Genomic DNA, 15,147 nt, shown 5'->3' on the forward strand with positions numbered 1-15,147 from the left:
CAGGGCATACAGGTCATGTATACATTCTCTGTTTACAGTCAAGTTCCCACACAGTATTAATATGCGTTTAGATAACTTAGCTCTTAATTTGAGGCCATGCATGGATATTTATCTTCTCTACAAATCATGATCATGTAATTGGTGGTAGGATAGAAGTGCTATTCATGCCAGGATCACTTGATTAACTTACCAAACAACTTTCTTTTTGTCTCCATTGCTTGAACTTTTTATATTATATATGAACTTCATCTTAATGTAGTCATCTTTTCCCATTTCTCTTTCCTGCTAAGTTTCTTTTCATCATACCCTCAGCTGGTTCACTACTATCTACTACCTAGTTAATTACTCCTCATTTGTCATATCTCAGCTCAACTGTTACCTCCTCATAGAAGTCTTTTTTTTCTTTATCTCTTTATATAAGAATATCCTTGACCCCATATCCTTCACTGTTTATAAATTTACAGTATTTATTTCTTCATGGCACGTACAACAATATGTAATTTAAAATTTTGCTTATTATCTTTCTTTAAACACACCTGACTGTGAGGTCCATGTGTCTATCATGCAGATGTTTGCCCCAGTACTAAGAACAATGTCTGATACATAGTGGAGACTCAATCAACATTTGGTGAATGAGTATGTCTTTGAGTTGGTGTGGCATTCCATAGTCTGCTTAGAGGGCTACGAGCTTGTGCTGTATCTTAGTGAAGTGAAGTGAACTCACTCAGTCGTGTCCGACTCTTTGTGACCCCATGGACTGTAGCCTACCAGGCTCCTCCCTCCAAGCGATTCTCCCTCCATGGGATTTTCCAGGCAAGAGCACTGGAATGGGTTGCCATTTTCTTCTCCAGGGGATCTTCCTGACCCAGGGATTGAACCCGGATCTCCCGCATTCCAGGCAAACGCTTAACCTCTGAGCCACCAGGGAAGCCCTTGGTCCTTATAAAAAACTTCTTTTGGCTGATCTCCTTCAGTGATGGATAATAACACAGACATAGGGTTGTCTACCTAGTCAGTTAGCCACTTTCACTCTAGACTTGTAAATGGACCAGACCTCCTAGACCATTTGGACCATAGCACCTCATTGTGAGTGAACCTAGGTTTTCTAGATCATTCTAGACCATAACGTGCTATCTTCCAGAGCCTGCATTCTGTGGTAGCCTCTGGCCACATGTGGCTATTGAGCACTTGACATGTAGCTAGTATGAAGGGCCATATGCTGAGAGTATAAAATACACATTGTATTTTGAGGATTTAGTACAAAAATGTAGACTACCTCATTAATAACTGCTATATTGTTTACTTATTGAAATAAAATTTGGATATACTGGAATAAACAAAATATATTATTACATGTTATTTCACCTTTTTATTTTAAAATGTGCTATTGGAACATTTAAGATGATATATGTTGATCTGTGACAAGCATTATATTTCTATTGGACGGTGCTATTCTAAACCTAACTAGTTCACCTCTGTTGTTTGGCAGTGTAGATGGAAAGTGATCCCCTAAGCGTTACGACAAAATTGCAGGCACCTCTCATAGCTTGCTCCAATCTTGTTAGACATGCACTGAGAGAAGGACTAGCACTCCTGGCGAGGGGCTCAGGTGCAATTTTGGTACTCTGTCAATGTCCAAGCATGAGGCTCACATACAACTTATGTTCCAAGACACAGAAACTTTAAATATCTTGCTAGTTGCCATATATATTGCTTAAAATAATACTGGGATCAGAACCCAGGTCTTTCGATTATACCGACTCACTGAATTACTCATAGAGGGACCTACTAATAAAATTATACCTTCCTTTTCAAATGTAATACAGCAAATTTTAAAGAATTGTTAATAAATTATATAGGTTCTATAAAAAATCAATTAATGAGGGAATGACACTGCAGTCTTCAAACAGAAAATCATATTGTATATTCTAATAAATTAAACAAACAGAAAGTCACATTATTATTGCCATATGCCCTATATCAGAGGATTAAGCTGGATGACCTTTATTTAGCAAAGGAATATACTTTGTAAAGCAAAATCAAAACAAGTCAGATATGAACATGAACTCTACTTGTGAATAAACACAAATCTCATAACCATTCTCTGCAAAGCTATAAAAGCTCTCTTGGAGACCCAACACTGCAGTTTCAAAAACTGGTTGCTATGTCTTATTCCAAAAGCCATCATCACTGACACATCAGGCACACATCTCTTCTTAGAGAAGGAGACAGATTTAAAAATAATTAGCTTCCTCATCATGATCTTATGGTTCATTCATTAGTTTACCAATTAGCACCAGGTATCTGTGTATTCTAGGTGGTCAAGATACTACAGTGACCAATGCAGGCAAACTTTTGCTCTTTGGAACTTTAATTTTCATCCTTTGATATTTTCTCAATAAGGAGAATGAAATGATAAAGCAAGTCTAAGACATGCTATCTTAGAATGCCATAGGTGGCTTTTTTTTACAGTTGGGAATTGAAATGATTTTGAGACTTTCTATCTTGTGTCTTTCTTGGGAAATTTGAAAATGGAGGTGTATATGGAAGATGGAGGTGCCATAAGACACTACATATCCATACTAAATAGTATTTTTGAATGAAAATGTCAGAAGACCTGGTTAAAGCTGCAAATAAAACCATTCGACTGTGTTAAGGGAATTCCCAATCTTTTTTTGGGGGGGTGGGGTGGGGTGGGGTCCTAGCATAGTTATTCTACTCTTCTTTCTTCAGCTGGGACATCCCAATCTATGGTGAATCAGATGTCTTAGTTCTTGCCTTCATTAATTTCAGGAACTCCCAGTCAGAATGGCTCTCCTTCCCACTCACCACAGACTGACTCATCCTCATTCTCTCACAGTCTGCGTCCTGCCCCTATCCTCGCCCTTTGGCACATTCTCTGTTTACATTTCCACAGGTTCCCCTTCAACCCTTTCAAGCAAACGTTCCTTAGATGGCATTTTTTTCCTTAAAGTTCAGCCAGTAGATGTCTCCATTACTCCCTTACAGCCAAGACCTTGGCAAGTAGGGTTTAATAATTTCTTTAACCGACAACAAGGAGGAGGATTTGATCATTTGCCTAAAATGAGCAGATGCTTGGGAGGACACGTCTTCATCCTACATCCCTCGCTCCGATATATGTCACAAATGAAAACTACTTTTTCCCTCTTTTCCAGGCAAAAGAAAAGACTGATTTAACGAAGCATGCAAGACGCCAACACCCTCCTCCTCAGTACGTCCAAGTTTCCTTCTCTCTGAGCCATCCAAGCTCTGCTTCTCCCTTTACTCCAGGCCACCCACCCCCAACCCTTCACGCTCTCGAGTCATCATCAGGGAACGCGAGTGGGTGAAAGGACTGCTGCACCCCACGCCGCTGCCTCCTCCGTGCCGCCTCGGGTTCAGCACTGGACAGCTCCCGCCCCAGCCGAACAAATGGTACTCAGCTGATTGACAGAGGAGCCGACCAAACAGAGAACAAGACGAATTGAAGCCGCCCTACAAGGGCTGGTTGCGGCCAAGCTGCCTCTTTAAACCGGCTTTCCTCCCGAGAGCAGGGAGAGGCAGCAGTGTGGTTTGTGGCCAAACCTAAAGACTCCAATTAACCAGCTGCCTAACCCTCTTGCGTCTGGAGAGACAAACGTCTTAAAAGAAACCCTCTCTCTCTGGGACTCGCCCCTGCGCTCGCGGTGCCGGTCTGTGCGCGCGCGCTCCGCGTCTGCGGGCGAAGCGAACGAGGAGGAGCCAGAGCCAGGAGGCGGGAACGACCTGCCACGGGTGAGATGATGGAGCAGCGTCTTCGGCGGCCGGGGCGGCAGCAGCAGCAGCTCTTGAACACACCTCAATGAGAGCGGCGGTGGAAGGAAAGACGTAAGCAGGCTAACTATAGCTGCCGGCTGCAAAAGGGGATGTAACCTGTTCGGTTCAAGGCTGCGAGGTGCGTAATCCTGAGCCGACCCATTGTGGAGCGGGAGCAGCCGGCGTTGCCACAGGTGATTTGATTTCCTGTGACGGTAGCTTAGTCAGCCGGGCATATTTCGGAACATCCCTATTTTAAAGTCCTTTTGGACTGGATGCCTGCTGGAGAAGGGGGAAGACCCCTAGCAAAGTCTTACGGCTGACAGACTGACGACTACAATTTAAAAAGTGACTCCTCCCGTTACCTCCTCTCCGCTCTGTGAGGCAGATGGGAGTCATGGCTTACCCCTTCCTCTCCTGCCTTCTGCTTGTTCATTTCGGATTGGGAGCTATTGGCGCCAGCCGCGAAGCTCCAAGTCGGCCGGATTCCCCTCGAGAGAGGACCCTGAGGGCGAAGCAGCACGCCCAGCAGCCGGCTCGAGCCTCTGCCTCAGACCCCTCTGCTCCCTGGAGCCGCTCCACCGACGGCACCATCTTGGCGCAGAAACTCGCCGAGGAGGTGCCCATGGACGTGGCCTCTTACCTCTACACCGGGGACTCCCACAAGCTGAAGCGAGCCAACTGCTCCAGCCGCTACGAGTTGGCGGGCCTGCCGGGGAAGTCGCCTGCCCTAGCCAGTTCCCATCCCTCACTGCACGGGGCGCTGGACACGCTGACACACGCCACCAACTTCCTCAACATGATGCTGCAGAGCAATAAGTCGCGGGAGCAGAACTTGCAGGACGACTTGGAGTGGTATCAAGCACTGGTGCGGAGCCTCCTAGAGGGTGAACCCAGCATCTCCCGGGCGGCCATCACCTTCAGCACCGAGTCGCTGTCCGCCCCGGCCCCGCAGGTCTTCCTCCAGGCCACGCGCGAGGAGAGTCGCATCCTGCTCCAGGATCTGTCCTCCTCAGCACACCACCTGGCCAACGCCACGCTGGAGACCGAGTGGTTCCACGGCCTCCGGCGCAAGTGGAGGACTCACTTACACCGTCGCGGCTCCAATCAGGGGCCACGGGGCCTGGGCCATAGCTGGCGGCGCAGGGACGGGCTGAGCGGGGACAAGAGCCATGTCAAGTGGTCTCCGCCTTACCTGGAGTGCGAGAATGGCAGTTACAAGCCTGGGTGGTTGGTCACTCTCTCCGCTGCTTTCTACGGGTTGCAGCCTAACCTGGTCCCGGAATTCAGGTAGGGCGGGGTAAAAAGATAAAAGGCAAAACCTTCCTTCCGGTTTCGCGGGTGGCTGTGAGTGTGGAGAAGGAACACTTGGCTGTGACCCTTACGCCTCCCACCCTCAAAGCCCAGACCTGGGCTGAGGGACACCCCAGCAGCCGCAAATGCTTAGGGACAAGAAGCGCCCCGCGTTTGTCAGCTTCAGACGCTCAACGAAAGCTTTTCTCTCAAATCAGTTTCCCTGCAAGGAGAGATGCCCTGTTTCTCTCTAACCCCCGGGAGAGCGGGGAGGGGGGCTCCCCGTTAGGGGTGATGCACAGAAACCTGGCGAGCTCAGGGCATGCTAGCCAGGCGCAAACTGGTGAACGTCTAATGAGACTAGAGAAGGAAGCAGGAAGAAAGTTCGTTTTTTTCTGCAACTTCGGGATAGCCTCCGCCTGCTTCCTCCTACGTGTGCGGTTTGGGGCGTCAGTCTGTTGTTAGTCAGTTACCAGAGCGCATGATGAAAACAGTCAATCCCGCGGCAGTTCTGTACCCTCAGCAGTGAGTCAGTTTCAGCAGCATAGCTGTCTCCCAGATCCAGACTTTGCAATTTGCTCTGTGTGCTCCTTCTACTCATCTCCCTCCTTCCCCCAATCCATCTCCGATTCCCTGGTCCGCTCTTCCTCTTGTTTAGGCACACCTAAGCGTTCTCTTGGAGAAGGAAATGGCAACCCACTCCAGTACTCTTGCCTGGAAAATCCCATGGATGGAGAAGCCTGGTAGGCTATAGTCCATGGGATCGCAAAGAGTCGGACACGACTAAGCAACTTCGAGTGTTCTCTGGCTCTTCAGGTGCTCACCCTTTATAAATGAACCTGATTGAATTAGCCTAGGAAGGGAGGGATCAGTTCTCATTGAATTCAGTCAGGGAACTCAGGAGACTTAATAGTTCTGTAGTTCTGCATTTGTGGGAAAATGAGAATGTGCAAATTAGCAGGGGGCAATTTGCGCCCTGGGATGTGCCTGATCTTTGGGGTGAAGAACTTTTAGAAGTAGCCCTTAAGAGTGAAAGTGAGAAACAGAAAGGATTCCAAAGAGGGGCTGGGAGAGGGCCATAGATTAACTGGGACCCTTCCCCATTCCCAATGGGAAGAAGGTTTTGAGGGTAAAGGTTGCTTCTGTACTTTTTGGGAAACTGGGCAAAAGTGAGGCACTTGTATGTGTTTTAATGCCTTGCTGGCACATAAAAGAATGATAACCTGGTGAAAGATACCAGGGGAAGTACTGGGTGGGTGAATGGGAGGAGTCAGAACACTTACTTGTCTTGGCACTGTCATTTACTGCTGAATGACCTCAAGAAATCTGCTTGATCTCTTTGGCCCTCAGCTACTTATTTATCAAGTAAGGGAGGTAAACTAGCGATAGACAGTCTCTAGGGAGACACCCAATTATAAAATTCTGTAGCTGTTAATGCTGGCAACACTTGAGATGACATGAATGAAAAATAACACCTTTTCTCTGACATTGTATGACCACATTAAATGTTTTTTTTTTGTTTCTCTCTTTCAAGGATCTTGTCTTAAACCAGCATAACTCTTTCCTACTTTAAGGATAATCTTATTTCCTCCTAATTTCTGCAGGATCCTATTAGTCAGAGCTGATCCCAGGTTTGAGTATTTGCTATATTGCTTTCTCAGAAGAGGAAAGATCAGTAGATGCCATTCATTGCCAAAAAATTGCTTTCAGCCTTCACATAAGCCTTTTCAGGGAGTCCTAGCTCCCAGGATTGAAAGATCCATCTGTGTATTCATGTATCTATCTATATTATCCATCTGTCCACCCATCTTAACTAATATATACTTTATACTAGGCTCTGTGCTCTGCTTTGCATGTATTATCTTGATTAATCCTCACAACAACCCTAAGAGTTAGGTTTTATTAGTTTCCCAATTTTACAAAAACAGAACCTGAAGCTTCTTTCCCAAGATCATGCAGCAGTTAAATAGTAGCAGAGGCAGGATGTGAGCTCATTTCATACTTTTAATCACTGTGCTAAACTCTGTCTAGGTGTCCTAGGAGTGCCATGTATATTGTGGCTGATGCATAAAAATACATGTATTTTCAAGGATCAGATGTGGAACTGGGGATGAGTCCATTTATTCTCAGAACTATTTCTCATAAGGCTCAGAAAGCATACGTTGTCTAAATGAACTCAGGCCTTTCTGCTAGTCAAGATAAAAGGCTGAGGACACAAGGGGTCTGAGGTCGTGAGGGTTCACATGACCCTACCGAGTTTTTGGACTATGTTCAGAAAATAGTTTGTTTCCTCTGGCTGAGTCTCTTTAAGTGCCTTCATAGTCACTGATGGTGTTCTTCAACCAAGGCACAAAGCCAGGCCATTTAGTGTCTGGGTCTCTACAGAATCTGGTTCTTCCTAGCAGCATGCATGAAGAACAGAGTAAGTGCTTTCCTGTGAGTACTTTTGCCGCATGTCCTGTGCCACTCAGGTACCGTATCGAGGATTCACACAGCTTATAGAAACTGGAAGAAATCTTGGGAGAGATCAGATGGTCCCTCCTGTTTCATAAAGAAACAGATAAGAAAGGTGAAGTAACTTGTCCAAAAATCACACATCAAGTTTTTAACAACAGCAGAAACAGGATCTAGGCCTTCTTGCCTCTGGTTCACACTATGCTTGCTACATATGTATATGTATGCCTAATGTACAAGCCACTCCAGTGTTCTTGCCTGGAGAATCCCAGGGACGGGGGAGCCTGGTGGGCTGCCGTCTATGGGGCTGCACAGAGTCGGACACGACTGAAGTGACTTAGCAGCAGCAGCAGCAGCAGCAGCAGCATGCCTAAAGTATATGGACCTCTCTGGACTTCTGCACACAACTTATATTGAAGAACATAGTTTATTCTCTGTCACCTTTTAGAACCAAAAATTTAGCCCATATAACACAGCTCTTGATTTTAAAAAAAATCACAGTTTTTCACACATTTCAGAAAACTTCAATGGGCCTTTTCTGTCTCTTCATACTAATAAAAGGCAAAAGTTTTTGATGCTATTGATGTTTTATCATCTAAGATGTGTATTCTAAAATTTTATAAGTGAATAATATTGTACAGGTATGGTAACAGGATAAACCCCAAATGAATTTTTGGGAAACCATGACGGGGAGCTCTAATCATTATTTTAAATATATTTTGAACCTATAGAGTGTTATTGGGTTGGCCAAACTGTTTGGGGTTTTCCATACAATGTTAACGAACTTTTTGGCCAACCCAATATGTGCAAAATGCCTTCTCTATAACAACAACAACAACAACAACAAAAAGATCTACTGATAACGCTTTCCTCATGGAAGAGAAGAGGAGAAACTTTGCAGTTAAGATTTTCATTTAATTTCAGTTAATATTTCCCCAGGTCTTGCTTTTAAGACTCAAGCATTTAAATTATACATTATTTAAAGAGAATGTAAATCTGAAACATGAAATTCAAAAGCATTGTGGAGAACATGGTCAACTATCTTCTTATATTAATGCCTATCACTGTAAAACACCTCTCAGAATAAATTTTATTCCCCTCTGCTTCAGAATGACACAAATTTCTTAAATTTTAAGGTCTAGCATAAGACTCACATGGGAAGAGAATTTTATTGCTCTTCCTTTTCTCTTACCCCCAAAATGACATTAGCTGCTTTACCTAAATGGGTCCTGAGTCTACCATTATAGGCTTATAGTATCAACACTTAAGTTCTCATCTTCTTTCCCAGCAAAAAAAAAAAAAAAGAGAAAAAAGAGTAACAACTTAAGACATACCCTAAATTGTATTTATTTATCACATAGGTTTGTGACATCCTTGTAGAGTTTTCTTTAAAGTTAAGTCCTTTGGTTTTGTGTAGTAATTTTTCCGTATGGAACTTAAAAGTACTATGGAGCTGGATCCCAAATCTTTGAGATCACAGAAACATTGCCAAGGATGAATATAAGGTACCTAGTGTTGGCTGAATTTAAATTAAGGTAAAGGAAGCTTTGGGAATTAATTCATACTTGATGAGTTGTAAGGGATTTTGGAATTCATTTGCTTTTTTCCCCCTCTTCTCATTGTACAATGGAGGAAACTGAGACCCAAAGGGATAAAGGAATTTGTTAAGAGTGGTACAGCTCTTTTAGGGTGAGTTAGAATGACTGGGAACCAATATATCGAGCATCTACTATGGATCAGATGCTTTATAAATATCCTACTGCATTTAATTCTTAATATTCTCAGGTAGGCTTCCCTGATGGCTCAGAGGTAAAGAGTCCGCCTACCAATGTAGGAGATGCAGGTTCAATCTTTGGCTTGGGAAGATCCCCTGGAGAAGGAAATGGTATTCTTGCCTGGGAAATCCCATGGAGAGAGCCACCCTGTTGGGCTACAGTCCATGGAGTTACAAAGAGTTGGACATAACTTAGTGACTAAACAACAATATTCTTGTAGTTACAACTTCAGAAAAGCTGAGCAACTTACCAAGGCAGCCAGTTAGTAAATTAAAGAGGTTAAATCAAACTTGGATCTATCTAGCTATTAGGCTTGTATTGTCTTTTTACTACCCTAGGTTCTTGATCACCAATTTTGCTTTCAACTTGCTGTTAAAAACATGATATTGGCTTGAAATAATTAATATATTTGGTCAAAGACATGACAGACACTTGTGCTTTTGGCCAATTGTATAGTCAAGTATGCTGCATAGGGAGAAGAGGATTAGACTTGAGTTAGAACTTTGCCTCAAGTCCCAGCTTTGTCTCAGACTGGCTGTATTACCTGTCTGGAAATCATTTTCTGCACAACTAATGTGGAAACAGACTTGATGACATCCGTATACCTTTGTAACTCCTTGTCCTGTGAATTCTGAAACTACCTATCCAATGGGTAAAGAGGCTTTGGAAACAGGGTTCATACACGTAAATGCAGTACCCTGTGGAAATGATGACTGATGGGGGAGTAGTATGCAGAAGAAGAGGACACCAAGTGAATGTTAGATCTGAATTTTTCCACAATAGTGTGGAAATGCTATTTGAACATTGTTGTCACTGAGTCACTGACTCCTGAGGGGTTACTTTACTTTCTCTCCTTCACAAACATATGCCCACACAGCTCCATCAGAGATTTTGGTACAGATCTCTGCTTGGAACAAAAGAGGGCAAGAGAAATGACCATCTTGCTCTAGGCCACACATATCCTGTCTCTCTTCTGGGTCCTGGTAGTGGTGAAAAGGGTAACCTACAGGAACAGCACAGAGCTGTCTACCTCAGTAGTAGATCAAATAGTTTTTAGATGGACTTCTGTTATTGAGGCTTTTGAGTTTCAATCTTTAAACTGTGAACAGTGAAGTGTATCTCCTTTGGGATTCTGTAAAGACTAAATGAACTGTCATCCCACAGGAAGTTCAGTAAACATTTCATATCATAGCTTCTGTCTTCCTAAATACTGTCCTCAACTGAACACTTTCTTATTTTAGGTGTATTAAACTCACATGATTTATAGTAATATATAATTATATAATGGTTTAGTTTCATTCCTAATTATTGTGAAGGCTTGTAATTACAGTGGATCATGGTGGAAATACTGACCTTGGAAAAAGGAGATATTGGCCCTAGGAAAGGACCACATCCTGGACTACTGTATTGCTATGGGCAGCAGTTGTCTTTTCTTTTTAAAATTTTTATTGTAGTTGATTTACAATGTTATGTTAGTTTCAGGTGTACAGCAAAGTGAACCAGTTATACATATGCATACATCCAGCCTCTCTTTGATTCTTTTCCCATATATACCATTACTGAGTACTGAGTGAGTTCCCTGTGCTATACTGTAGGTCCTTATTAGTTATCAGCAGTTGCCTTTCTAATTGATTCTTCTTCTATAAATTAAACAGGGCTATACTAGGTGACTTGTTGGGTTCCTTATAATCTAGAAATCTGCGACTGTATGTACATTAAATATGTCACTTTAACTCTTGAAGTTTTGATTGTAATACTGAAACCAGTTATTGTATGCTCATTTAAATGCAGATCATGTTCACATATGTTCAGTGTTTGACTTTATCATGGTGATTTGCTAATAGGATATTTAAAGAAAGCCCTCTCATTGTACACTGAATTAAATATATATATATATTTGTTAAGGGAAATGAAAATTCCATTCAAAATAAGAATAAATATGATCTGAGTTTCTAGATGTTGAAAGATCCCTTGAAATTTACTTAAAGTCAATAAGAAGCTGTTGCACAGATTTCTAAACCAAGAGGCTCAGTATACGTGGGTAATTTCTAAGTAATCAATGTTGAGGCATCCTGAAGCTCCTTACTTACTTTAAAAAACAACCTGTCTTTGATTTTCCCTTTATAGTTGGTGTTAAAACTTCAAAGAAGGCTATTTAGATTTGTTCAGCATTATCGTGCCATTATAATGCCTTCAGCATTTGGTAGCAGAAATGGGATTTCCAAGACTTAAATAAATGACAAGAGTTTAGGCCTACCTTCTGGGGAGAGAACTAATGCTCTCACAAGACTGATTTTATAGCCTCAAATGCTAGATAGGTCAAATTTTACTTTCAACTTCATGAAAGCATCAGTTGGTTGATCACCATTCAGGGTTTTAAGGCTACCCTTTTCTAACACACACTGTTTTATGATTACAATGTAATGCACTGAGATGTCAAGAAGTATATTGTTGGTGTTATTTTGTACTTGGTTGTACAGAAGCACTAGGGCCTTGTTTGTTTTCTCTATTCAGTTCTGGATTGATGTTCAGAGTTATTTTAAACAGAATTCCTAAAATCAGTTCAGTTCAGTACAGTTGCTCAGTCGTGTCTGACTCTTTGTGACCCCATGGACTATAGCACACCAGGCTTCCCTGTCCATCACCAACTCCCAGAGCTTGTTCAAACTCAGGTCCATCATATTGGTGATGCCATCCAATCACCGCATCCTCTGTCATCCTCTTCTCCTCCCTCCTTCAATCTTTCCCAGCACCAGGGCCTTTTCCAATGAGTCAGTTCTTTGCATCAGGTAGTATTGGAGAAACTCCAAAGTACTGGAGTTTCTGCTTCAGCATCAGTCCTTCTAATGAATATTCAGGACTGATTTCCTTTAGGATGGACTGGTTGGATCTCCTTGCAGACCAAGGGACTCTCAAGAGTCTTCTTCAACACCACAGTTCAAAAGCATAAATTCTTCAGTGCTCAGCTTTCTTTATAGTCCAACTCTCACATCCATACATGACTACTGGAAAAACCATAGCCTTGACTAGATGGACCTTTGTTGGCAAAGTGATGTCTCTGCTTTTTAATATGCTGTCTAGGTTGGTCACGGCTTTTCTTGGGAGCAAGCATCTTTTAATTTCATGGCTGCAGTCACCATCTGCAGTGATTTTTGAGGCCCCCAAAATAAAGTCTCTCACTGTTTCCATTGTTTCCCCATTTATCTGCCATGAAGTGATGGAACCAGATGCCATGATTTTAGTTTTCTGAATGCTGAGTTTTAAGCCAACTTTTTCACTCTCCTCTTTGAACTGTGGTGTTGGAGAAGACTCCTGAGAGTCCCTTGGACTGCAAGGAGGTCCAACCAGTCCATTCTGAAGGAGATCAGTCCTGGGTGTTCACTGGAAGGACTGATGTTAAAGCTAAAACTCTAATACTTTGGCCACCTCATGCAAAGAGTTGACTCATTGGAAAAGACTCTGATGCTGGGAGGGGTTGGGGGCAGGAGGAGAAGGGGACGATAGAGGATGAGATGGCTGGATGGCATCACCGACTCGATGGACATGAGTTTGGGTGAACTCCAGGAGTTGGTGATGGACAGGGAGGCCTGGCGTGCTGCAATTCATGGGGTCGTAAAGAGTCGTACTGCAATTCATGGGGTCGTACGACTGAGCGACTGAACTGAACTGAACTTTCACTTTCATCAAGAGGCTCTTTAGTTCTTTGCTTTCTGCCATAAGGGTGGTGTCATCTAAGTATCTGAGCTTATTGGTATTTCTCATGACAATCTTGATTCCAGCTTGTGCTTTATCCAGCCCAGCGTTTCTCATGATGTAGTCTGCATATACGTTAAATAAGCAAGGTGACAATATACAGCCTTTATGTACTCCTTTCCTGATTTGGAACCAGTCTGTTGTTCCATGTCCAGTTCTAACTGTTGCTTCTTGACTGGCATACAGATTTCTCAGAAGGCAGGTCAGATGATCTGGTATTCCCATCTCTTGAAGAATTTTCCACAGTTTGTTGTGATCCACACAGTCAAAGGCTTTGGTGTAGTCCATAAAGCAAAAGTAGATGTTTTCCTGAACTCTCTTGCTTTTTCCATGATCCAGCAGATGTTGGCAATTTGATCTCTGGTTCCTCTGCCTCTTCTAAATCCATCTTGAACATCTGGAAGTTCACGGTTCACATACTGTTGAAACCTGGCTTGGAGAATTTTGAGCATTACTTTGCTAGTGTGAGACGAGTGCAATTGTGTGGTAGTTTGAACATTGTTTAGCATTGCCTTTCTTTGGGATTGGAATGAAAACTGACCTTTTCCAGTCCTGTGGCCACTGCTGAGTTTTCCAGATTTGCTGACATACTGAGAGCAGCACTTTCACAGCATCATCTTTTAGGATTTGAAATAGCTCAACTGGAATTCCATCACCTCCACTAGCTTTGTTTGTAGTGATGCTTCCTAAGGCCCACTTGACTTTGCATTCCAGGATGTCTGGCTCTAGGTGAGTGATCACACAATCATGGTTATCTGGGTCATGAAGATCTTTTTTGTATAGTTCTTCTGTATATTCTTGCTATCTCATCAACATCTTCTGCTTCTGTTAGGTCCATACCATTTCTGCCCTTTATTGTGCTCATCTTTGCATGAAATGTTCCCTTGGTATCTCTAATTTTCTTGCAGAGATCTCTAGTCTTCCCCATTCTATTGTTTTCCTCTATTTCTTTGCATTGATCACTGACAAAGGTTTTATTACCTCTCCTTGTGTTCTTTGGAACTCTGCATTCACATGGGTATATCTTTCCTTTTCTCCTTTGCCTTTCACTTCTCTTCTTTTCTCAGCTATTTGTAAAGCCTTGTCAAACAACCATTTTGCCTTTTTGTATTTCTTTTTCTTAGGGATGGTCTTGATCACTGCCACCTGTACGATGTCACGGACCTCCGTCCATAGTTCTTCAGGCACTCGATCAGACCTAATCCCTTCAATCTATTTGTCACTTCCACTGTATAATCATAAGGGATTTGATTTAGGTCATACCTGAATGGTCTAGTGGTTTTCCGTACTTTCTTCATTTTAAGTCTGAATTTGGCAATGAGGAGTTCATGATCTGAGCCACAGTCAGCTCCTGGTCTTGTTTTTGTTGACTGTATAGAGCTTCTCCATCTTTGGCTGCAAAGAATATAATCAATCTGATTTTGGTGTTGAACATCTGGTGATGTCCATGTGTAGAGTCTTCTCTTGTGTTGTTGAAAGAGGGTGTTTGCTATGACCAGTGCATTCTCTTGTCAAAACTCTGTTAGCCTTTGACCTGCTTCGTTTTGTACTCCAAGGCCAAATTTGCCTGGTACTGCAGGTATGTCTTGTCTTCCTTCCTACTTTTGCATCCCAGTCCCTTATAATGAAGAGGGCATCTTTTTTGGTGTTAGTTCTAGAAGGTCTTGTAGGTCTTCATAGAACTATTCAATTTCAGCTTCTTCAGCATTACTGGTCAGGACATAGACTTGGATTACTGTGATACTGAGTGGTTTGCCTTGGAAACAAACAGAGATCATTCTGTTGTTTTTGAGATTGCATCCAAGTACTGCATTTTGGACTCTTTTGTTAATTATGATAGCTACTCCATTTCTTCTAAGGGATTCTTGCCCACAGTAGTAGAAATAATGGTCATCTGAGTTAAATTCACCTATTGTAGTCCATTTTAGTTCACTGATTCCTAAAATGTCGATGTTCACTCTTGCTATCTCCTGTTTGACCTGCCTTGATTCATGGACCTAACATTCCAGGTTCCTACGCAAATTGCTCTTTATAGCATCGGACTTTACTTCCATCACCTGTCACATCCACAGCTGGG

General features: G+C 42.8%; 1 protein-coding gene across 1 annotated transcript in view; it reads left to right on the top strand.

Annotated features, from left to right (window-relative positions):
• Positions 1-4,183: 4,183 nt before the first annotated feature.
• The window catches only part of GPR158 (G protein-coupled receptor 158), a 300,397-nt gene continuing 289,433 nt past the window's right edge, over positions 4,184-15,147 (top strand). Inside the window, exon 1 of the mRNA XM_069547473.1 lies at positions 4,184-5,085. Coding sequence (XP_069403574.1) covers positions 4,184-5,085 — 902 coding nt within the window. The remainder of the gene's footprint in view (positions 5,086-15,147) is intronic.

Source organism: Ovis canadensis, chromosome 13, assembly GCF_042477335.2.
Source record: "Ovis canadensis isolate MfBH-ARS-UI-01 breed Bighorn chromosome 13, ARS-UI_OviCan_v2, whole genome shotgun sequence".
Classification (NCBI taxonomy): domain Eukaryota; kingdom Metazoa; phylum Chordata; class Mammalia; order Artiodactyla; family Bovidae; genus Ovis; species Ovis canadensis.